General features: G+C 32.8%; 2 protein-coding genes across 2 annotated transcripts in view; one reads left to right on the plus strand and one right to left on the minus strand.

Moving 5' to 3' along the window:
* LOC114332579 (protein PAT1 homolog 1) overlaps positions 1-18,137 on the plus strand; it is a 74,078-nt gene extending 55,941 nt beyond the window's left edge. Inside the window, exons 11-13 of the mRNA XM_050645926.1 lie at positions 5,569-5,726; positions 5,783-5,921; positions 7,698-18,137. Of these exons, the coding sequence (XP_050501883.1) occupies positions 5,569-5,726; positions 5,783-5,921; positions 7,698-7,964 (564 nt within the window). The 3' untranslated portion in view covers positions 7,965-18,137. The remainder of the gene's footprint in view (positions 1-5,568; positions 5,727-5,782; positions 5,922-7,697) is intronic.
* A 1,215-nt stretch (positions 18,138-19,352) lies between these two features.
* LOC126878449 (zinc finger protein 235-like) lies at positions 19,353-20,456 on the minus strand. Its single transcript, XM_050647680.1, has one exon. It carries the CDS (start codon positions 20,454-20,456, stop codon positions 19,353-19,355), a length of 1,104 nt encoding a protein of 367 aa, XP_050503637.1.
* Between the last annotated feature and the right edge of the window lie 3,612 nt (positions 20,457-24,068).

The raw sequence follows: 24,068 nt of genomic DNA on the forward strand, positions 1-24,068 counted from the left end.
TCAACACACACACTACACATAAAGTCTACTTTACACTACATGATTTATCACGTGATTTATCATATGATTTTGCCCATGACGAGCCGCATGACAATGCTTATGATAAAACACAATGCTTATGGCAAAATCATATGACAAATCACACAGTGTAAACATGTAAATTTTACTCCATGACCAAATCATATGACAAATCACATGATAAATCATGTAATGTAAAGTCGACTTAACACTAGCTACCTACTTGGTAAAATCCACTCTACCATCACCATGCCAATGCCCATTAGTTGTCGAGGCATTAGCTAAATAAAAAAAATTTCTAGTTAGTCAGCTGTTATTTTTATTATAAAAGGTCATAAATTATATACAAATATATTAATAAAGTTTTATAGTATATTTTAGTTTTTGATAAGTAGATTTTAGTAAGCTAAACTTACAGTAGATTTTCTAAATAAAATGTGGCAACGCTGTGTTAGTGGCAGTTGGCAGTTTTGTTTTGTTCATTTGATAAACTTCACAAACTGAAATGGCGGGTAATATGGATTTTTCAAAAAAGAAAACAAGATATTGCAGCTGTTGTATTGATTCATGTAAAAATATTGAATATAACAGTACTGGATGCAGTTATTATATTCGGAAACATTGCGTACATGTCCTGTATCAACTAAATCCTTTCCTTTTTTGGTGTTGCTGATTGAAATTGGATATCATGGGAAATAAGACTGAATCCAGTATAATGTTTAATATCCATTTTGATAGAATTCAAACAAATTACAATTCATACAAATTGCAAATTTTAATAATCAAAGCAGTAAGCACACAAAAATAAACAGAGGTAACCTTTAAAATGTTAAATAATTCATATAAACTTATTCTTTTTCTCAATGGTCTCTTGCGTAAGCAGTCATCCAGTCTCACGAACTTATATATTAAATATTAAAATTATAATGAATAAAATAAAAAAAACATAATTAATTTTACTATTAATTCTGTGTATTCGTTTAGTAATCAGGTAACAATAATATTTCAGTTCATAATTTGTGTCTTTCTAGATAAGTATCTATTTTTCTCGTTTTGTATATTTCACATACATAAATTTTATCAGAAAAGTATAAGTTTCAAACCGCGAGATAGCGCTACCGTCGAAACTCACAGCCAATACCTCGTTGTACATGGTGTTCCACAATATTGGTCCCAACACCAATCTCTGAGAGACTCCTGGCGTTTTCCAACATTTTTTTACTGGTTACTCTTATTCTGTCGAATTTTTAACCTTGTCTTTGTTAACGGTAATTAATGTCTGTATACCCCAGGCTGTGGGTGAAAAAACGTGATATAATTCAGAAATTTTTGAAACCTATCAGGTGTTGTAAAGGACGATGCCAGGAATAACTTCTACTAAAATGTGACCAAAAATATTGTGAGCTTTTTTTTATTGCGATTTTCATTTGTTAAATTTGCAATTTTTAAAGATTTTTAATTTTGCAGCTTAGGATATTGATTTTAGAGAAAAACTTTTTAATAGAAAGTTGTAGTAAAATAAAATACCTACAATTTGAGCTATGAGTTAAATTTCGTTTATTGGTTATTGCATAACAGCCTGCGAAAAGTCCAAAATGGCCGTCTTTTACAATTGCGTTATTTATTGTACAAATAATTTTTTATTTTTTAAAGCTTTAAAATGAAGATCTTTCAATTCCAAACATAAAAAAAATGTAAGGCCGGATCAACGAATTTGTTGCTTAGATATTATAAATTGTTTATCCCAAGAGGGAGTAGAGAGTTGGTGAAACATCCAATCTCCTTCTAAAGAGTTATGTTTTCATATTCTAATGTAAATAAATGCGTAAAATATTTTTAAACCTCTAATTTTTGAGTTTGAAAATAAGGGGGTAAATTTCGTTATAAACATTTAGAGCTGAAGCGGCCCTGTACATCCTATGAGTTTTTAACTTACAGATTGACGAAACGAAGATTAATAAAAAAATAAAAAATTTCTACGACCAACTAAAGTGGAGCTAAATGTTGGGTTTGAAAATAAGGGGGCAAAATTCGTTATAAACATTTAGAGCTGAAGCGGCCCTGTACATCCTATCAGTTTCTAACTTACAGATTATTGTTGCAGAAGACGAAACGAAGACTTATAAAAAAAAATTTTACAACCGACTGAAGCCGAGATAATTGTTTCTTTTTTCTTAAATCATAGTGCCTTTATTTATAACAATTAAGAAATTATTTTACAGTCATTTTACTAAAGAATGACTTATATTATCTTAAAATAAAAATTATTATAAAATATAGTTACATTTAACTATTAAAAATTATTTTTAAAATCGGTGCTTTTGCGAGCGGCCGAATTTTGCAAATGGCCCGGCTCGCTTCAAATCCGCGCGTTCGGAAAATTTGTACGTAACTTGTATTAAATTTTGACCGAAAACAATTTAATAATATTACCATTACAATATACAGTCTATTTACCACTGTATTTGTTTTTCTTGATAGACTTTTATATGTGAAATCTCATTTCTGAAGAAATAATATTACAAAAATGATACATATACAGGGTGTCCAGAAACTCTACCGACAAACGAAGACAGGAGATTCTTCAGATAATTTTAAGATAATTTAACCCAATTCACTTAGTCCGAAAATGCTTCCTAAGGGAGCTAGAGCTCTTTGAAGATGCGTCTTGTAATTAGTTTTTCTTAAATACCGCCAGAATGCTTCTATTTAGAAAAACAAAAATTGGTACACGTATTTATCTTCAAGATATAAATCTAATCCATCCATTGCAAAGTTCTAGTACCGATCATAGGCGTCCGTTTTGGGTAGGGCAACTGTTATTTTATCGCATAACTTTTTTATCTTTAACTTTTATGCATTTCTGACACTGGATTATTAAATTGTGAAGTATTCGAGTACTAAAAGGTACTCTTGTTTTAAATCGGTAGGACACACCGTTTTCTAGAAAAATCGATTTGAAAATTTTTCGCTTTTTGAATAAAAAAAAAAAACAAAAAAAAACTGTTTAGAAAGACGAAAACTGGTACATTTATTTATATTCCAGAGATAAATCGATTTCATTAATTGCGAATTTCTAGTACTGGTCATAGGCGTCCGTTTTGGTTAGGTCAACAGTTATTTTATAGCATAACTTTTTTGTCTTGAATTTTTGAGCATTTTTGACACTAGATTATTAAATTATGAGGTATTCGAGTACTAAAAGTTACTCTTACTTTATGTTGGTAAAATACTTCCTTTTTTGTTGAAAAGTTCTTTCAATTTTTTTTTCAAATTCCAAAAACGAAAAACTTTCAAATCGATTTTTCTAGAAAACGGTGTGTCCTACCGACTTGAAGCAAGAGTACCTTTTAGTACTAGAATACCTCACAATTTAAAAATCCGGTGTCAAAAATACATAAAAGTTAAGGACAAAAAAGTTATGCGATAAAATACCCGTTGCTCTACCCAAAACGGACGCCTATGACCGGTACTAGAAATTTGCAATGGATGGAATCGATTCATCTCTGAAAAGTAAATATGCATACCAATTTTCGTTTTTCTAAATAGAAGAGTTCTGGAGGTATTTAAGAAAAACTAATTTCATGACGCCATCTTCAAATAGCTCTAGCTCCATTAAGAAGCATTTTCGGACTAGGTGAATTTGGTTAAATTGTCTTAAAATTATCTGAGGAATCTCCTGTCTTCGTTTGTCGGTAGAGTTTCTGGACACCCTGTATATGAAATAGGTATATAACTATATTTTTAATTTTTTCATTGTTATATAAATATAATAATAATATTGTTACTTCTTATTATACAATATAAAACTTTTTCTTCTTGTAGTGACTATCCGTTTTGGATGTTGGCGACCATCATGGCAATTTGGCAAACCCCATTTGGAAACTGAGAACCAGGAAGGCGAAGGATTACCTTGCTAAAAAATTTACGTACGTCGTTCAACACAACAACTACAAATCTTTTTAGAGCAGCAGTACCGATTTAGTGTGCAAGTACAGATTGCCATGATGGTCGCCAACATCCAAAACGGATAGTCACTACAAGAAGAAAAAGTTTTATATTGTATAATAAGAAGTAACATTATTATTATTATATTTATATAACAATGAAAAAATTAAAAATATAGTTATATATTTCATATTTATATATGTATCATATTTGTAATATTATTTCTTCAGAAATGAGATTTCACATATAAAATTTTATCGAGAAAACAAATACATTGGTAAATAGACTGTATATTATAATGGTAATAATATTAAATTGTTTTCGGTCAAAATTGAATAAAAGTTACGTAAAAATTTTCCGAGTGCGCGAATTTGAAGCGAGCCGGCGATTTGCAAAATTCGGCCGCTCACAAAAGCACCGATTTTAAAAATAATTTTTAATAATTAAATGTAACTATATTTTATATTAATTTTTATTTTAAGATAATATAAGTCTTTCTTTAGTCAATGACTGTAAAATAATTTCTTAATTGTTATAAATAAAGGCACTACGATTTAAGAAAAAAGAAACAATTATCTCGGCTTCAGTTGGTTGTAGAAAATTTTTATTTTTTTATAAATCTTCGTTTCGTCTTTAGCAACAATAATCTGTAAGTTAGAAACTCATAGGATGTACAGGGCCGCTTCAGCTCTAAATGTTTATAACGAAATTTGCCCCCTTACTTTCAAACCCAACATTTAGCTCGGCTTCAGTTGGTCGTAGAAATTTTTATTTTTTTATAAATCTTCATTTCGTCTTCAGCAACAATAATCTGTAAGTTAAAAACTCATAGGATGTACAGGGCCGCTTCAGCTCTAAATGTTTATAACGAAATTTGCCCCCTTATTTTCAAACCCAAAAATTAGAGGTTTAAAGAGGTTTTACGCATTTATTTACATCAGAATATGAAAATATAACTCTTTAGAATGAGACTGGATGTTTCACCAACTCTCTCTCTCTCTCTTTTTTCAAAAAGTTATAGCCTTCGACATTTGACCTCTTGGAATAAACAATTTATAATATCTAAGCAACAAATTCGTTAATCCGGCCTTACAATTTTTTTTATGTTTGGAATTGAAAGATCTTCATTTTAAAGCTTTAAAAAATAAAAAAAAATTATTCGTACAATAAATAACGCAAATGTAAAAAAACGGCCATTTTGGACCTTTCCCAGGCTGTTTTGCAATAAAAAATAAACGAAATTAAACTTACCTTAGCTCAAATTGTAGGTTTTTTAATTTACCACAACTTTCTATTAAAAAGTTTTTCTCTAGAATCAATATCCTAAGCTGCAAAATTAAAAATCTTTAAAAATTTCAAATTTAACAAATGAAAATCGCAATAAAAAAAGCTCACAATATTTTTGGTCACATTTTAGTAGAAGTTATTCCTGCCATCGTCCTTTACAACACCTGACAGGTTTCAAAAATTCCTGAATTATATCCTGAAATCGACCTATTTTTCACCCACAGCCTGGAGTAGTAGGAATTTTTCCTTATATTGAGCTCAAAGAGTTTTTGTACTGAAATATACCTTTGGTTTATTAATCAATTCTGTTTTCAGATGCTGCTATTAAGACTTTTACCGCATCTAACGTTAGACATGTTCCCAAGCCAACTGTTGGAGTTGTGGTGTAAAGTTTTGCTCAGTATACCCATCATAGGAAGAAGAGACACTGCTGGTGATAACATTTTACCGAAATTGTACCCATTTTTAAAAAGGTAGTCTATTTTTAATAAAAGTGTCACTGTTTTATTTATACACTAACATGTTTTAGATATGTACAGTCTAGTAATATGTCAGACGTGTTAGAAATAGCAACGGGACTAGTAGAAGTAGTCAGGCAGGAATCTAATAGAAGTACTCCTTTGAGTCACGTGGGCAAATCTCCCTTATATTTTGTTTTATTAAATAAGGTATGTATGTAATTTAAATATATCATCGTCAGTCCCGATGGGCACATATTTATATTTTATTTTTTTTAATGTGCTATCCTAAAAGCGCATTGAAAATTTTTTTACAAATTTTGGATGTAAGGGAACTAACACCGGCAGAGATAGGAAGCGAGCATAAGCTACTATTATGCAAAATCCGAATGAAAACACATATGTACAGGGTGTTTGGTAAAGAATGGGCCGTAGCTTAACCTTAGATTCCTGAGGTTAAAATAGGTCGATTTAAGCTAACTTATCTTAGTACAAAAGTTGATAATAACCTAAATACAGGGTGTCAAAGTTAAACTTTTATTTTATTTATTTTTGAATATTTCCTAACAGGCATGGGACAACAACACGAAATTTGTTAATTGGTGCTGGTATTGTACAATCTACTAAATTATGTTAAACAAACGTTTCTAGCTACTACCAGAGGCGTACGACGGGGTAACGTGAATGGTTGACCCTTCCCAAATTCTACGCCACTGGCGGAATTGCTATTTTAGTGCAATTTTTGATTCTCCAATACTTTCCAACGATAAAGCCATTAGTTTTTGAAATATTTGAAGCTGAAAACGAAGGAGCATAATACATTAATCCAAATAAGTGTGCCTTTTCATTTTTAACTTCAAATATCTCGAAAACTAATGACTTTATCGTTACGAATGAAGAGTATATTATTTGCATAGAAAGTATTTGAGAACCTAAAAATTATGCTAAAATAGCAGTTTCATCAGTGGTGTAGAATTTTGGAAGGGTCAACCATTCACTTTCCCCTATCGTACGTCTCTGGTATTAACCACAAAGGATTATTTAACATAATTTAGTAGGGTGTACAGTACCTACACTTTCTGTAAATAGTTTTATAGTACCGAGCACACATAGTTCTTAAAGTTTTAAATAAAGAATAAATTATTAAAAAAAAAGAAATACTTTAAAATAATTTGACATATCCGTCTGATACTTGGCAGATAGTTTAGGCACTGTACACCCCACTAAATTATGTTAAATAATCGTTTCTGGCTACTACCAGAAGCGTACGACAGGGGAAAGTGAATGGTTAACCCTTCCCAAATTCTACGCCACTGATGAAACTGCTATTTTAGCATAATTTTTAGATTCTCTAATACTTTCTATGCAAATAATATACCCCTATAAATAGTCCATTTGTACCATTTCCCGAAATTCGAGTATTGAAACAGTTCTAATCTCATTGTATTTTCGAGAAATTTGAGTGTTATATTTTAAAATGTGGCGCAGTAGGCCATATTACAGAGCTAAATTTATTTAAATTTGGGAAATACCAGTGGTTATGTATAAAGGTGGCTAAAATGTAAGATTTCACTTTACTACATAAATATTATTTAAAACCAAAAAAAAAGTTGCTTTATTTGTTTAATTGTGGTCCAATATGAATTTATCTATACGTAAGTTGTGAAAATAGGTATATGAATGTATGATTATCCCAACCTTAGTTTAATTTAACCTCATTAATTTATACCAAAAAGTACGTCAAAAAGTGTCAAAGAAGTACGATTCGTTTGAAAAACACTGTTTCAGTAAGACCATATTTTTTAATTTACCTAAATATTTAGATTAATAATTATTGTGCACTTAAATAGCCACAGGGACTGGCGAATATATTTTTATGAATCAGTAAATTTCTACGCCTAGGTGATCATTTTTAAAAACTTAACCAGTCCAATTAATGAAGTAAAGTATTTAGTAAAGTTTAACAACATTTCTGTTCTTTTTTAGTTTGGCGTTTCAGCTTTAGTAGTACTACTAATCAGAGCTGAATGTCTCCTATCATCAGACTCCGTAACGGAAAAACAGCAGAACACATGGTCCAACTTCTTGGTGAGTTGGGCACAGATCACAGAGTCAGTGAGTAAGATCCCCTCGCCGATCGATACCATCCCCTCTCCAATATTTGACAAGCATTGCAACAGATTTAAAATTTTAAAGCCAGACAAGAGATCCTTGTTGGAAAAATATTTTGTTGATTGTAACTCTAATGTATAGTTATATATTTAAGGAAAAAGTTATATCTACTTCCGTATTAACTTGAATGTGCAGGGTATTCGATATATTTTCTCTTTAAGGGTAGCATCTACTACTAGGTGGTACTAGGCAAAACTACTAAGGGTGCCTAGAAGAACATTAAGAGGGTTATAAAAAATGTGTTTTTTCTTCTTTAATTAAAAATAATTTCTGTTCTACGTCTAACCAAAAAGATAGAACTGTCAAAAGAGTGAATTTGTCCCAATAATGGCGAATTATTGACATTTTTTATGAATTGGTGAAATTTTCAAGGTTATTGGAAGATCTTAACACCTCATCTTCATTACAATACAACATAAACTATTATATTTAATATGTTTTTACTTATGTATATTATTGTTAAATTAATAATAACTAATTAATGTAAAGAAAAATCGTTATTGTCATTTAGAAACATTGTTTCACGTATATGAAGGTCATTCTAGTATGTTCGTAAAGCACTAGGCATACACCCTACTTTTAATTTAAACTTTTTTGAAAATTACTCCACCGATGATTGATTCTAGGTGAAAACACTTCAGTGTTTCACTTACTACAGAATGTGATCATGTTTTCTGTATTTTAATGAAGAACTAAAATTTTTGAATTACCGCGAAAGACTAATACGCCTCTTTTGACGACTTCTAAACCTTTAAAATGGTAAAGGAAAAGTCAAACAGTAAGGTTTGCACGCAATTTTCCCCTTGTTGCCGTATTCTAAAGTTTAAAGAATATATAGAGAATAATTAGAGTTTTTGACATACTATGTCTATTACTGCGAACATTTCATTGGCTAGAGTTAGTGACGACTTTATATGACATCCTTATTACATTTGGTGAGATTGAAAATGGTATCTGGAGTCTGTCATATTGGAGGTTAAATATAATGTCAAAGTATTGTTTTCAAATTATAATCGGGGAAGACGAAATACTTATTACATTTTAATATACAATTTAATTCAAATATCCAACAATTTGAATCAAAACCAAATAGAGAAACTAGTATGTAACAGAATTCAGTGGGTAGACAGTTTCATAGGACAGCTATTTTAACCAACTTCACATCTATATACAAAAATCTTACATAACCTTCTATAGGACAACATGAGTTTGACATTTATAGTACAGATATAGTATTTTTACTACAAAAGCGATATTACGTAGGTCAAAATTTTTGACGTAAGAGAACGGTCAAAACATTAGAATGTGACTTTTCATTATTGCCATGTTTATTATAAATGGCAATAATGAAAAGTCACAATCTAATGTTTTGACAGTTCTCTTACGTCAAAAATTTTGACCTACGTAATATCGCTTTTGTAGTAAAAATACTATAGTTATCTTTGTTTCACACTCTGATAAAGACAAAGAAGAGAAACAGTATAACCGATAGCTGCTGTGGTATATAAATATGTTTTTTTATTTGGCAATAGTGCTTTCCTTCTAAACATGACAGTAGCGAAAAAACTAATATATGAGGAAAATGTGTTGAATTTGTTGGCCGTCAAGTTTGTACCATTTGGTTATGATGTCATTAAATGTATGACGTGCACGCCTAATTGTTTGAATTGGACCATATGTTTTTATGTAATTACTAGATCTGGAATAGCACTGACACGTTTCAAGATGGGGAAAATATATTGAGACACCCGGTATATGAATTTAAATTTGATAATATGTTTTATGATGTTTTCTTTGTAAAGTCTAAATTGTTATCACTGATTAGTTTTAAGTACGGTTCAAGTTGATGTGGTAGTAGATACGACGAAAAAACTGCATCAAAAAGTGATGATTTAAAAAACAGAGAGAAATAAGTTTTTAATTTTTTATGCTCCTCTAACTTATTAGTTCTTTTGTATTTGCATATTATTTTAAAAGCAATTTTGGAAAATGCTCGGAAAGTGAATGATTTTCTGACGGTTTTTAGAAGTTTTAGCATACAAAAAATATTTTTTATATTAACACTTTGTTTTCATAAAGCACATTTTAAGGACACTAATAGATAAGAGACAAATGTCTCGTCTGAATCCCAATATTCTCAAAACTTTTACATCATTAAGCATGCGAAGACGAGCCTCGAAGATATTTTCTATGTTCTAGGTTTCTTGTTGTAGCCTCTTCACTTCCTCTTATAGCATAGTATTCATGTTTGTTAGTGGTTTCATTCTTCTTCATGTACCATATCCTTTCAGAGCTTTGGTTACTACCATCATAGCTATCTTAATTTTATTCACTGCCACCCTAAATAGCATGCTTGTATCAACACCATACCAATCTCGCAAGTTATTCAACCATGAAGTTCTTTTTCGTCCTGGACTACGCTTGCCTGCTCGTTTCCCTTGCATAATATTTTGTAACAACCTATATTTGGGACCTCTCATTACATGTCCGAAATAAAAGATCAGATAGATCGTGGTCATCTTATTTTTTCTTCTGGTCCACACAAGTCCCGTAGGCACAATTATTATATCTACTTTACAAACTTCAATTCTTGATGTTAAAGGAAGAGTGTCTGCTAGGATTCTTACCTTTAGTGCTTGATCATGGAAATTATCGTACTAAAATATTACACACTTTGTAATTATCATCATCCAGTGATATTCCTGTTACTACATAACCTATTCTAACCTAACTTTGATCCCTAATAGCTACGAGATCCTTCTAGCACTTCTTTAAGTACTTATGGTGTCGGCAAACGTTAATTTGATTTTAACAAGTTGCTACATATACTCTAGAAGTTGCTAGAATTTCTTAATACCTGTGAATAGCTGATGCACAGTAAAATATTCTTTAAAACGACTGATAATCACAATTCTATTTTACCCTCTATAATAAATTGGGAATCCAGTATTTTTCGTCTATCATCAGATATCCCAGGTAATATAACTAGCTTTTCTTGTTCACTATTTTTATTTATTCGTTGCAGAATTTCTTGATTCAATATTCTTGTTGTCCAGTGTTCCAAATGGTCCAAAGTTGCGATCATAAACGCACATGTGGAAGGCTTCTAGTTTATTTAAGCTCACAGTTTTTAGTGTCCATGTTTAGACTTCATAAAGTTATATTGACCATATACGACATTACAGATTTTAGCGTAAGTAGCAGATTGAGATGTGAGTTGGAAATAAGGCCGCTCCGTCTAATAAAACTCTCCCTGGATTAAGAAATTCTTACTTTTATTTCTTACTCATGACAACATTGCACAACAGGAGTTGCTCAACATTGTTGTTAATCCAACAGCCCAAGTATTTGTAATGAGTTACCTGTTCTAGCATGTTTGCCTTTTTCTGTTGGTTCTTCATACGTTTTTCCTTTTTCTACGTGTCTGATGTTTCACATTTTGATGCCATAACTTTTATTTCCAGTGACTTTTTCTAGTGTTTTTCTGAGTAGTAGTTCAAAATACATGGTTAATAGTATACGATAAAGACCGCAGTCTTGCCTTGCTCCACTGGATATGCTGTAACGGCATGGTCGTTAATTCTAATCCTAACTTTTTGTTACTAGTCGATTTGTTTTAATATTTGTCGTCTACCCCTATATACTATCCAGGGTTTTCAGCAATATACTGTCCAATATCCACTGTCGAACACTTTTTCGAAATCTATGAAGCACATAAACACATATTTTTATTGGTAACACTTTTGGCGGAATACTTGTGAGTCAGAAGATAGCTTTCCCAACTGTTTCAAAATCCAAACTGGTTTTTTCTTATGATGAACTAATATACCTTAACATTTTGGTTTTTTCTTATTTCTTCTTCACATTTGTCATGAGCTGTTGTGAAGAATCTTAAATATCTGTACTGGCTGTTACAGTCCGTATTATTGTGTTGTTGAAGAGGACCTGGTAGTATATTCCTCACATAATATGTTCATTTATTAATCAAATTAAAACCATAGTCATATAACTTTTACATAAATTAACCAAAACATTTGGCAGGTGCATAGAACAGCAATTTTTTGTCAGAGCAACTTGTCTCGTCTCGCTATTCACCTGGTAAATGTTGGCAGATCGTTTTGCTTAGTTGCATTACGATTTAAAAGTAGCTTTTAGTTAAAACTAACACCAGGTTAGAAGATACATTCACTTTTCGGTATTTACATGTCTGTTATTGTTTAATCATATGTTTTAGAGTATATTGAAGGCTTCATGAATTACATTCGACAGATCAGGCCTTTTCTCCTAAATTCTTTGTAAAATATGTGAAAAGATATATCATTTTTAATGTATGTAGTAGGGAAAATATTATCAAAAACGGTGGTAATGAAGCTTGAGCTGCTAATTAAATAGAGTAATTTTTTCTGACATAAAACATTTGGGGTATGAAGTTTATCAGAATTTTATAAATAAGTTATTGAAGAACACCGTATTTTTTTATAAATGTGTAGATTTTTTAGTATTTCATTTTGCGTTCTTAGATTGTAAATTTTTTGACAATCTCCACAAGTTAAACTAACCTTTTTTTAAATGTAGCGTTTGTGTGCTTTTTATATGCCAATTCGACTTGACAGTTATAAAATTTAGTATCAAAAAAGCGCTACAATCCCAAAAACGTATCTTTTGAGTATCCGGCTCGAAGGACCAAAACATGTAAAATTCAATTCAAGAAAATCTTATTTTGGACGCATTGCTTGCATTGGATAACTTCCTATTAATGGAGACTTATGTTCATATTCTTTTTTCTACTTAGGTCTTACTTACAATGCTGTGGAACCTAATCAAATAATTATGTTCAAAAAACTATATTTAGATAAATCAACGATGATTGATTAAACGAGTATTGATCCCAAAACATGTAGTCGTGAGTTACTAACATATTTTTGTAAAAATTCAGAATTTTATTGATTTTTTAGCTTTGTAATTCATATGTTCAAAAGTTTTTTTTAATTATTAGTCGATGATAAACTTTGTTGCCTATGTTTAAGTAAATAAATGCATCATTACCCTGTTTTTGTGCAGCTTCCAGGCTCTATATTTGTTTTGTAGCCTGTACTTTGCCCGAAAGAATTTATGATAAAAAGGCATTTGTGGTTATGAATATTTCCGATTTTTTGTAGGGCAATACGTAAAATAGTGTTGGAATTGTATTTTTTACATAGTTTCAGTTAATTTTTTAGTGTGGTATTTGAGAGTTTGTGTATGTAATGTAGTAACTTTGCTTCCTTATTTCTGAATCGTATTTGGGCACTCTAGATTGATCTTTCTTATTGTGACGGCTAATTGTGTGTGTATTGATACACACACTCGCAGTCCATTACACCTCAATCCAGTGTAATCACACGTATTCCTACAATCAAAACATCGACACACAACTACTCATACAATAACTCCGAATCGGAAATGGCAGCAACCACTCATGGCGGTTACAGTTCCGGTGAGGCATCTCTTTAATACAGAGTACCTCCGCCCCGATAATGTTGGTGAGTCAATTTTTTAGACAAATAACACAGTAAGAGGCCATAGGATCACTGAAGATCTGCGACGGACAAAAAAAAATTATGTATGTCTATTGAATAGAGACTTTTATACTTAATATTTTTCTTGTATATAGGCTGCGAAGGCAAGTTTCCTCAATAGTTACAATTTTGTTAATTTTTTTATTGTTATAATAACAATTTTGCCCATAACTTTCGTATTTAAATTTTTAAGGATTATTATCAGTCTCAGCGTACTATTTTTTATGCACAATATCTGCTTATACCATTGATAATGTCTGATATTAACGATGTGATAGATTTCTTTTATTATTTTACGATTTGCATAAAATCAATTGGCGAAACTTTTGTTCTATTATATTAATGTATAATTTTCTCATGTTATTGTTACTTTAAACATGAAGTTATTTAGTTAAAAAAAATAATGTATCGATTATTTTATCACTTTTTATTAATTTGTCAAAAATCCAACGATTTTTTTGAAAAATCTTGAATTTTTGACAGTTGTATGACTAAAGAAATTTTATAATTTATTTCTTGCTATTGTTGCTCACTTTGGGGGATGTAGTGTGTTACACAGAGAAATATTTGTAAAATTTGTATATGTATGTTATTACTTACAAGAATAATTCTGTACTAAAAATTATAAAAACAAATAAAAAAGAAGAAACTAGAAGGTAGTAGTGATCCTGTTTAGGTAGAAATGCTGTGAAAAAATTTTGTGCTTTCAAATTGGAAGCTGAGGTCAAAATAGTCTGTTTCTAGTCTACTTTTGCATTGTATTTTGACAGTTATCAATATGTCATATTTATAGCGAAGCAGGCATTTTATCTTTTCCCAAAAACGAAGCTCTAATAAAAATTAAAGTTAACAAGCACTGATTCACTCATTTCTGTTAATTTATTTTGAATATCTACTTATTTGTCAATTGATATTATTTTATTGTCAACACCTTTAAGGTTCTTCATGAGTTCCCTCCCCTGTTACAATTAGTATATCTCCAGAGACAGTTGACATATCATCTTGCTCAGAATGTGTATATACATTCTGGACCAAAAACGTTGACTTGAAGATGTCTGCTTTATCCTTTTGAGTACTAAAAGAATTTCATATTGCATTCTAAATATTTTGGCGGACACCAACATCGTATTATGTAAATGATTTTCATAATTTCTGTATTTATCCTGTAGGCCTAGTGCTACAGAAATGTTAAAAATTAGACCGGGGTATTCAGCACTAAAAACACCGGAATAAATCGATTTTTAAATACACCACCTAGAGACTTGGCAACTTTTTGCGTTGTGTTCAGGATGATGTGGGGAAAAAAGTTACTATACGCTATGAGCTCGTAGGTAGAGGGGATAATTAAAAATTCCGAGCGCCAGTAGTGACAAGTCTGTAAATTTTACTGGAAATTTGAAGTTCTGCATTTAGAGTTGCATATAATTTTTACTAAAAATGTCTCACGAAGTTGTATGAAAGACTGCCAAAATACTGGTTACAATAGTAACTGTGTATTAGACAGATTTCCTGTCGCTAAGCATAAAGTTACATTATTTGCGAGGGCCGAAAGTTCCTTAGAATAAACAAAAAGTTTCTTCTGAATGAGATAGGTATTTGAAATTAAAAATCACACTAAATTTTCTCTTTTTTTTCACCCCCTGTAAATGATTAAAATAAACAGAAATTTTCAGGGACTTTCGAACCTCGATAATAATGTAGTCTTTCATTCTGCGTTTAAATTTTTCAAATATACTTATTGGTTCTCTCAGGATTCGAAAAAAAGTAATGCATTTAAAAAGAGTTGGCCCGAAATTTTACGTTTACGCTCTTAATTCATTATTTAAATGCAATAAATGCATAAGTTAATATTGAAGAAGTATTATACTATAATTATATTAAATTATTATACTTTTTTGCAGAATAAATTTTTTCTAATATTAACTGTCACCATAAACTTCAAAACCATAAGCAAAATCTTAAAAATAATCATAATGAATAATAAATTCTGCTCTTACTGATATTAATTATCGATTACAATCCAATTACTTCTTTACGTTGTAAATATTACACGATAAGAATTAAATAATAAGTTTGAAACAATTATTTGCTTTTCTCCTATCCTCCTTAAATTTTCGGCCGAAACAGGAACACTAGTCATCCGTTAGATGGCGATACCAGCGAAACTCACAGATGATAGGCAACACTTTTTTCTTTCCAGCGAAATTTCCGGTGAAATTTGTATACTAGTAGTCCGTTAGGTAGGTGGCGATACCAGCGATGCTCGGAGCGTATACAATAATGGGTGGAAATGCATAATAGCATTTTAAAGTCTATAAAAAGAGTGCATAAACATGTCAAAATAAGCATAACTAGGGCCAGATTTTGTTACTCGGTGGTTTTTGGGGTAGCTGAATACGACTACGCGGTTAGAACCGACCCCCGGAGCACCTGGTACCCAGTTTCACTGCTAAGGCACGTCTTCTTCTGGAGTTTTCGAGGATATTCGCCATTAAATTGATGCAAACATATTTCTCAGGGACTTTTTGGGGTTGTTGTAAACGAATATTCCATCAGAACGATATCTAGCTAGAGCACGTTTCTGTTTTGAGTTTCAAGTAATTGTGACACTAAATTTATGCAAACAGATTACAGGAAAGGTTTTTGGGGTTGCCGAAACGAATACGTCATCACAACCGACTCCCGGAGCATCTGGTGTCGACGATCACGTCTCTTTCACGACTACAGACTGAGTAAAACACAAGTTAAAAATAAAGTAAATATATTTAAGATAATTATATACAGTTAAAATAAATAAAATAAAATATAATTTTATCTTCTGCAAAGGAAAAACAGTAATATTATACTCATTACTGTCATCCGAACATAATAGTAATATTAAAATGATACGATAAATAATACAATATATACAATAACAACCTGCGGAGATACCGCATTTCACTTCAATGCGGCACGGCTGCACTCGTTCCTCGCTACTATCGCCCACTGCGATAACAGTCATAGCAAGACTCCACGTCACTACTGTGGCGTCCACCTAGGCATAGTTCCACCTCAAATACGGTGCATCTCTGCCAATCGAGCTATTGCTAGTTCAACACACTAGCAACTGCTGATTTCCTCATTATCCTTCGGTTTCCCCCAGCGGTGCTATGAAGAAGGAATGTGCCAACACGGACACTCCTCCGGTCGTCTCTGGTAGATCAGCTCATCGGTTGCTGTGGCATCATATCGTTACAACTGCTAAGGACGTCATCTATAGTTTCGAAGGTATTCGGTACTGAATCCATGCAAATAGATTACTAGGCTTTTTTGGGGTCGCTGAATACGAACACGCCATCAGAACTGACCCAGGGGCCACCTGGTGCCCAAGGTCACTGCTAAGACGTTATTTTCTGGAGTTTGAAAGGTTATTGTGCACCGGGGTCGGTTCTGATGACGTATTCTTGTTCAGCAACCCCAAAAACCTCCGAGTAATTTGTGTGCATCAATTCAGTGCCGAAAATCTTCGAAACTTTAGCTGACGTGCCTTAGCAGTGAACCTGGACACCAGGTGCCCCGGTGCACTTTTCTGATCCACTTTTCTGGTGACTCCAAAAAACCCCGAGTAACAAAATCTGGCCCTTAATATATCTCTTTTGACATGTTTATGACTTTTGGATGCATTTTATGCACTGTAAAATGCAACTATGCATTTCCACCCATATTTCTATAGTAGACTTTTTTCTTGAAATCATCCTGAACATAATGTAAAAAGTTGCAAGTTTCTGGGTGTTGTATTTAAAAAGCAATTTATTTTGTGCTAAATGCCCTGGTCTAAATATTGCTAAACAGTTGAACTATTTATAACTTGACAGTTATGAACTGTAGATGGAACTCTTTGCTGGTTGTAGATTGTATTTTGGCAATTATTTAGACTGAAAATCATATTTTAACAAATTGTAGACTAGTTTGGCGGTTGTCGACTACATTTTGACAGTTGACACTGGTATTTCGACGACGGCTTCCGATCTGATTACTGAAAACTAATTGTTCAGTATTGCTTTTTGTATAACTATCTTTTGAAAATCCACTACTGAGGAGTTAGTCATAAGATCGTAATTGTCGTGATACGTGCCCTACATCCCCCACAGTAAAGTTGTGCTCACTACGGAGAGCAATGGATTGTATCCTCGCTCCGACCCTTGCTCCCTGGTATTTATATTCGTGAATTCTCGCATTTAAAATAAATACATTATTTTAAATGCGAGAATTCACGAATATAAATGCCAGGGAGCAAGGGTCGGAGCGAGGATACAATCCATTGCTCTCCGTAGTGAGCAAACCCTAACTGTTTTTGTACAAAAAAGAGACAAAACCTATATTTTTAATATTTCAAATATGTAATTGCTATTTTTGTATTGTTTCGTGGTTTGTAAATTTTTGTTAGTTCATTTTTTATGTTGATCGGTCGCTTTTAATAATTAATTTGTTTAGTTAATACTGGACTCGACATCGAGCGTTATCCAACGCGAGGTATTTGTTTATGATCGCGTTGGATACTAATAACAAGAGATAACTGCGATTATCTGTTTTATTTTTAGTTTTAATCGAAGATATCGGAAATATGTTTGGAGATATCGTTTATATCATTACTATGAAGCTTTTTTCAATTAGATAGAATGTCAAACGTATATAAATAAATTGTTTGACTTATTAATCTTCTTGTTTTTATTCAGAAACATTCAGTCCTATTCTGTAACTTTTAAAAAATCAAATAGAAATGACCAAGTCGAATCGTAATCAGTGTAAATCGAAAACGCCAACTTCCATTTGACGCCCTCAGAAGGTGGTGGCAACCCCGCACTGAAAAGTGAAATAAATGTTCTGTGTAGTTAAATTACTGGGTAGTAAAATGAAGAGCGTTCTAAGGAGTTACTTGGAGGAAGGATTTTAGTTCACACACAAATAGATAATTACTCAGACTTTTTATTGCCTACTTTCAAATATTACCCTTTGCAATTAAAAACATCTGCAATTAAAAACGTCAAATGATGACAGTGGGTCTCCTTGTCGTAACCCTTCACCGACCTTAAACTTATCTGTTTCCTTTCCTCTGATTATACACTGAATTATATACTACCGATTTTCAAGATTCTTGCATCAGTTTGTAGATACATGTATTGATATCGTTTGTTATTATTCCGAACAAATTTTTTTGCTTAGATGGCATTATACGGGGGTGAATGGAAGAGGTGTATTTTCTCCTAACTTTAAAAAAATTTGTGGAAAACTTGAAGGGCTGATTTTGTTTCATACTGATCCTTTCGTATTATCTCTGAGACATCCCTAAGATTTTGTTTTTTGAATTATTTAAAAATATATCGTTTCTTGTAAAAGCTGTAAATAAAGATACTGCTTTGAAGGTTTATTTAATTAAAAATATCAAACGCATTAAAATTAATAAAAAAAAATAAAATTAACAACAAAACAATTCAATAGCGGCTGTGTCCACCTCTCGCAGCGACGAATGTTCGCAATCTGTTTGGCATCGAATAAATAAGATGTGTTATCCTTGCCTGGGGAAGAGACCGATATTTCTCTACCAGGGCCATAACTGTACCTAATTTTCTGGAGGCCTAGGATGATGGCGAATAGCTATTTTCAATTCATCCCATAAATGCTCGATAGACCATATCAATACATTTGGTTTCACGCTATGCTCGGTGCAGAACACAAAATGATGGCGATTAAGACGGGTAAACTGCTGATGTTTTAGTGGAATAAATTCCCAGCATCGTCCGATGGCATGAATATGCCTCTGGATCACAGTTAATTTAATCGTTATCGACACTAAAATTTTACTGAATGTTTAGTGTGAACTTTCATATGGCGATATAAATTACACTTTATAGTAAATTTCTTAAGACAAACATCACAATTTATGAGGCTGTTCTCCGGTGTGAATTCTTATATGCACACTTAAACTAAGCTTTGAAGCGAACTGCCTAAGACAAATCTCACATTTATGTGGTTTTTCTCCAGTGTGAACTCTTAGGTGCCCATTCAATGTAGCTTTTTCGGCAAACTGTTTAAGACATATTTCACATTTATAAGGCCTTTCACCAGTATGTACTTTTATATGCCCATTTAAAGTGCTTTTTAAGGAAAACTGTTTAAGACAAATTTCACATTTATAAGGCCTTTCTTTAGTATGAACTTTCAAATGCACATTTAAATTACTTTTTTGAGTAAACCGTTTAAGACATATTTCACATTTATAAGGCCTCTCTCCAGTATGAAGTCGTGTATGACCAATTAACGTACGTTTTAAAGAAAACTGTTTAAGACATATTTCACATTTGTGAGGCCTTTCTCCAGTATGAACTCTTATATGCAGATTTAAAGTATTTTTATGGGCAAACTGCTTAAGACATATTTCACATTTATAAGGCCTTTCTCCAGTATGAACTCTCATATGTTGCTTTAAAGTAATTCTTTGGGCAAACTGTTTAAGACATATTTCACATTTATAAGGCCTTTCTGTAGTATGAACCCTCATATGGACAATTAAATGATGTTTTAATGAAAACTGTTTAAGACATATTTCACATTTATGAGGCTTTTCTCCAGTATGAACTTTCAAATGCTCATTTAAAGAATCGTTTCGGGCAAACTGTTTAAGACAAATTTCACATTTATAAGGCCTTTCTCTAGTATGAACCCTCATATGCACAATTAAATGATGTTTTAATGAAAACTGTTTAAGACATATTTCACATTTATGAGGCTTTTCTCCAGTATGAACTTTCAAATGCTCATTTAAAGAATCGTTTCGGGCAAACTGTTTAAGACAAATTTCACATTTAAAAGGTGCCTGTGCGGAGTGAATTTTCTTATGTTGTTTTAAAACATTTTTTGTAGGCAATTGTTTATGACATATTTCACATTTGTGGATTCTTTTTCCAGAATTAGGTTGTACATTCATGCGTTTTTCTGTATTAGGTGATTGAACAGATAGTGTTTTCATAATTTTCATTTTATTGTTCGTCTGGGAAACACCTAAAATAAACACCAAACTATTAAAATTTGTTTTTTAAGGAAAGGACCCCGCAACACTCGTTATGGAAAAGTGGTCCCGGTCAAATTTAACGAAAGTTTGGTCGATACTTCTCGATGTGTAGATTAAAAAAGTCCATGGAACCTGGGTCTGAATAACTACTATTCTCGAGCTACAGCCTTCTGCAGTTATTGGATTTGAGTGCTCGGTTTACGTTAAGTGCACTAATTCACAGTCAAGTGAACGAAAATATTTATTATTGGAAGAATAGACTCTCGTTTTCTTCATGCATACTTGCGACTTGTATATGAATTTGTGGTCAAAAATAAATGCATCATATTTTAGTCTTCAGGAAACCTCCCAAAAGTCCTCAGAAAACCAAAGAAGTGCGATATAAAATGTGCTACTAGAGCGATGTAAGAATTATTATGTTTTCATGAATGCTTCACAGTTATGCAATATGTACATACCAGCAAAGCTGCAGTTCAGCCTTATCTTTAGAATACTAGGAATTCCTACCGTAACACGGTCTACAACTAAAGAAAAAGTTGTCGGAACATAAAAAGTTCAGCCTTATCTTTAGAATACTAGGAATTCCTACCGTAACACGGTCTACAACTAAAGAAAAAGTTGTCGGAACATAAAAATACATTAGTTGACATGAAACTTGTCCCGCATATCAGATATAAGTCAAGTAGAGAACATAGACTTGATCTCAATACGAAAAAATCAAAGTATCTGGTAGGCAGTACATGCTAGATATTAATGTTGTCCTGAAGCTATTTATTTGGGGCATTTTTGTAATTAACTATTCTAAATGGGAAATAAGCCAAAATTTAACTAAAAAAATGATTTTATTTTGACAACGACGTCCGATGTGGACGTCGAAACGTTAAGAAAATCATTTTTTAGTTAAATTGTGGCTTTCTTTCCATTTATAATAGTGAATTGCTAAATATTAATTACAATTGTCTATGGAAAAATTGGGTTTAAGTCATCTTCGATTATCCGTACGTTAATATTTTGCTGATTTCGGTTAGATTTTTTTTATTATAGGTTATTCACTACTTGCAATCAATAAATAACAAAAATTATAAGCATGTTAGTTGTTTGTTCAAAGGGGTGTAAGTATAAATTTGGATTTGTTATCCAGTGATAACAAAGAATCCACTAGCTTCTTAAATTACTGAACTGTGCCCTGAAAGGGTAACTAGTTCACTGCACTGCACGACACTTCACTTCACTGCTGCTTAGAACCTATGTGGTAGCTCCAGTGGTTTGTGCCTCCTCAGTCTCCGAGTCTGCTCACTATTATCCAGCAGGTCTAGTGCAAGATTATTAGGGTGGTTTTCTAAGTTTAGCAAATAGCGGCTGCTGTATTCACTCACTGTCTCCTTTACTGTGGCTACTTGAAGATCGTTTCTGATTTCTCTGTTAGGTATAAACCAAGGTGCATTTGTTATGGTCCGTAGTACCTTCGACTGGAAGCGTTCCAATATCTCTATGTTTGAGTTTGCAGCCGTACCCCATAGTTGTACACCATATGTCCATGTTGGTTTTAAGGCTACTTTATACACCAATAATTTGTTTTTTAAACTAAGCTTTGACTGTCTATCCAATAGCCAGTAGTATTTGCTGAATTTCAAGCCAAGTTGTTTTCGTTTGTTAAAAATGTGCTTTCGCCAGGTCAGTCCTTTATCCAAGTGCATCCCTAAATACTTAACGCTGTCAGATTGAGGCAGATCTTGTCCATTTAGTGTAACAGGTGGCAGTGTACCTCTGCATTTGGTAAATGTAACCTGCACTGATTTTACTTCATTGACTTTGATTCTCCAGTTTCTTGTCCAGTCCTGAATTTTCACTAGATGTTGTTGGAGAATTCTTGCGGCTATGACTGGGTCTTTGTGTTTGACCATTATCGCTTTATCATCTGCAAAGGAAGCTGTGATTGTTTGGTTGCTTACTGGAAGATCAGCTGTGTGCATAAGATAGAGAAGTGGACCAAGAACACTGCCCTGTGGTACCCCTGCCTTTATCAATGTGATTTCTGATGTTGTCTGTCCGTACCTTACAGTAAAATATCTTTCTTTTAGGTAGGATTCCATAATAATGTACAGTGTGTGGGGGAGTGATTTTTTTAATTCAAATAGTAGTCCATCATGCCAAACCTTATCAAAGACGACTCACATATAAGAAAGCAGTCGTGCAGTAACTTTTTTGCTCAAATGCTTCATTTATTTCGTCCACTACCCTGTGGATCTGTTCAATTGTGCTATGATCCTTTCTGAATCCGAATTGGTGTTCAGGAATCAGGTGGTTTTCTTCTATTATGGGAGTCAGTCGGGTTATGAGTAGCTTTTCTAGGAGTTTACCAAGGACTGGCAGCAGGCTGATTGGTCTGTATGATGTTACTTCATTTATTGGTTTTCCAGGTTTTGGAATACGTTAAAGCTCGGCAACTTTCCATTGGGCAGGGAAGTGTCCTAATCGTAGCACCGCGTTGAATATTGTTGTTACTAGCACAATCCCTTTTCTTGGTAGTTCTTTAATAAGACGGCCTTTGATCAGATCAAACCCTGGAGCCTTATCTGGATTTAAGTTTCTTCTGATTGTCTCATGTACCTCTTTGACTTTAAAGAGTTTTGGAATTTGGGACATTTGATATGGAGCTTCAAGAGTTTCTTTGATATTAGCTTCTATTTCAGGCGTATTTTGCGATGGAAGAGGTTGAAAGACTTCCTCCAGATATTCTCGGAAGGTATTTGCTTTTTATAGGGATAGGCCAAAACTTAGATGGAAAGATGGTGTAGATGAGGATGGGAGAAAAATAGGCGCAGCAAACTGGCAACGGTTGGCAATGGATAGGACTGACTGGCGTAATAGACTTGGGAAGGTCGAGGCTCTTTCATAGGGCTGTAGCACCATTGATGATGATGATTTGCTTTTTCCTCGTCAGTGCGTGCCCATGTTCGGTCTCTTTTACGAATCGGAGGAATTTGCTCATATCTTTTTAAGTTCTTAACCGCTTTCCATAACGAATAGTCTGTATCTTCTGTACTTGTCAGATTTTCTAAGTATTCGTTAAATGATGCATTCTCTATATTGTTAATAAGCTCTTTCAATTCTCTAGAAGCTTTGTCACAATTTATCCTGTTTGTCGGGTGTCTATTACGCTGCCAAATCCTTCGGAGTTTTCTTTTTTCGGCTATTTTCTTTTTTATTATTACTGGGCAGTGTTGATTTTTTTTGTGATTTGATATTTCTGGTGTTGCATTTTTTCGCAGCAGTATGGATCATGTTTGTTAACTGATTTACTGCAGTTTCAATTTCTGTTTTTATTGATATTTTTAAGTCAATTTCTGCATTAATTTGGTTTCTATATTGTTCCCAATTGTTATTCTTGTTGAACAGTATTACAGGAAGTTCTTTTTCTATAATTGTGGCACTAACTTGTGCTATTATTGGTGTGTGATCAGAATAAAGGTCTAGATTTAATTCTACATTTAGGTAACCAGCTCCTATGCCTTTAACTATGAAGAAATCAAGTAGGTCTGGTATTTTAGCTGGATCCTTAGGCCAGTACGTTGGAGT

This window comes from Diabrotica virgifera, chromosome 3 (assembly GCF_917563875.1).
Source record: "Diabrotica virgifera virgifera chromosome 3, PGI_DIABVI_V3a".
Taxonomy (NCBI): Eukaryota; Metazoa; Arthropoda; class Insecta; order Coleoptera; family Chrysomelidae; genus Diabrotica; species Diabrotica virgifera.

Bases quoted from the DNA above. Each gene is read 5' to 3' on its own strand.
- LOC126878449 (XM_050647680.1), bottom strand. From the start codon at position 20,456: ATGAAAATTATGAAAACACTATCTGTTCAATCACCTAATACAGAAAAA.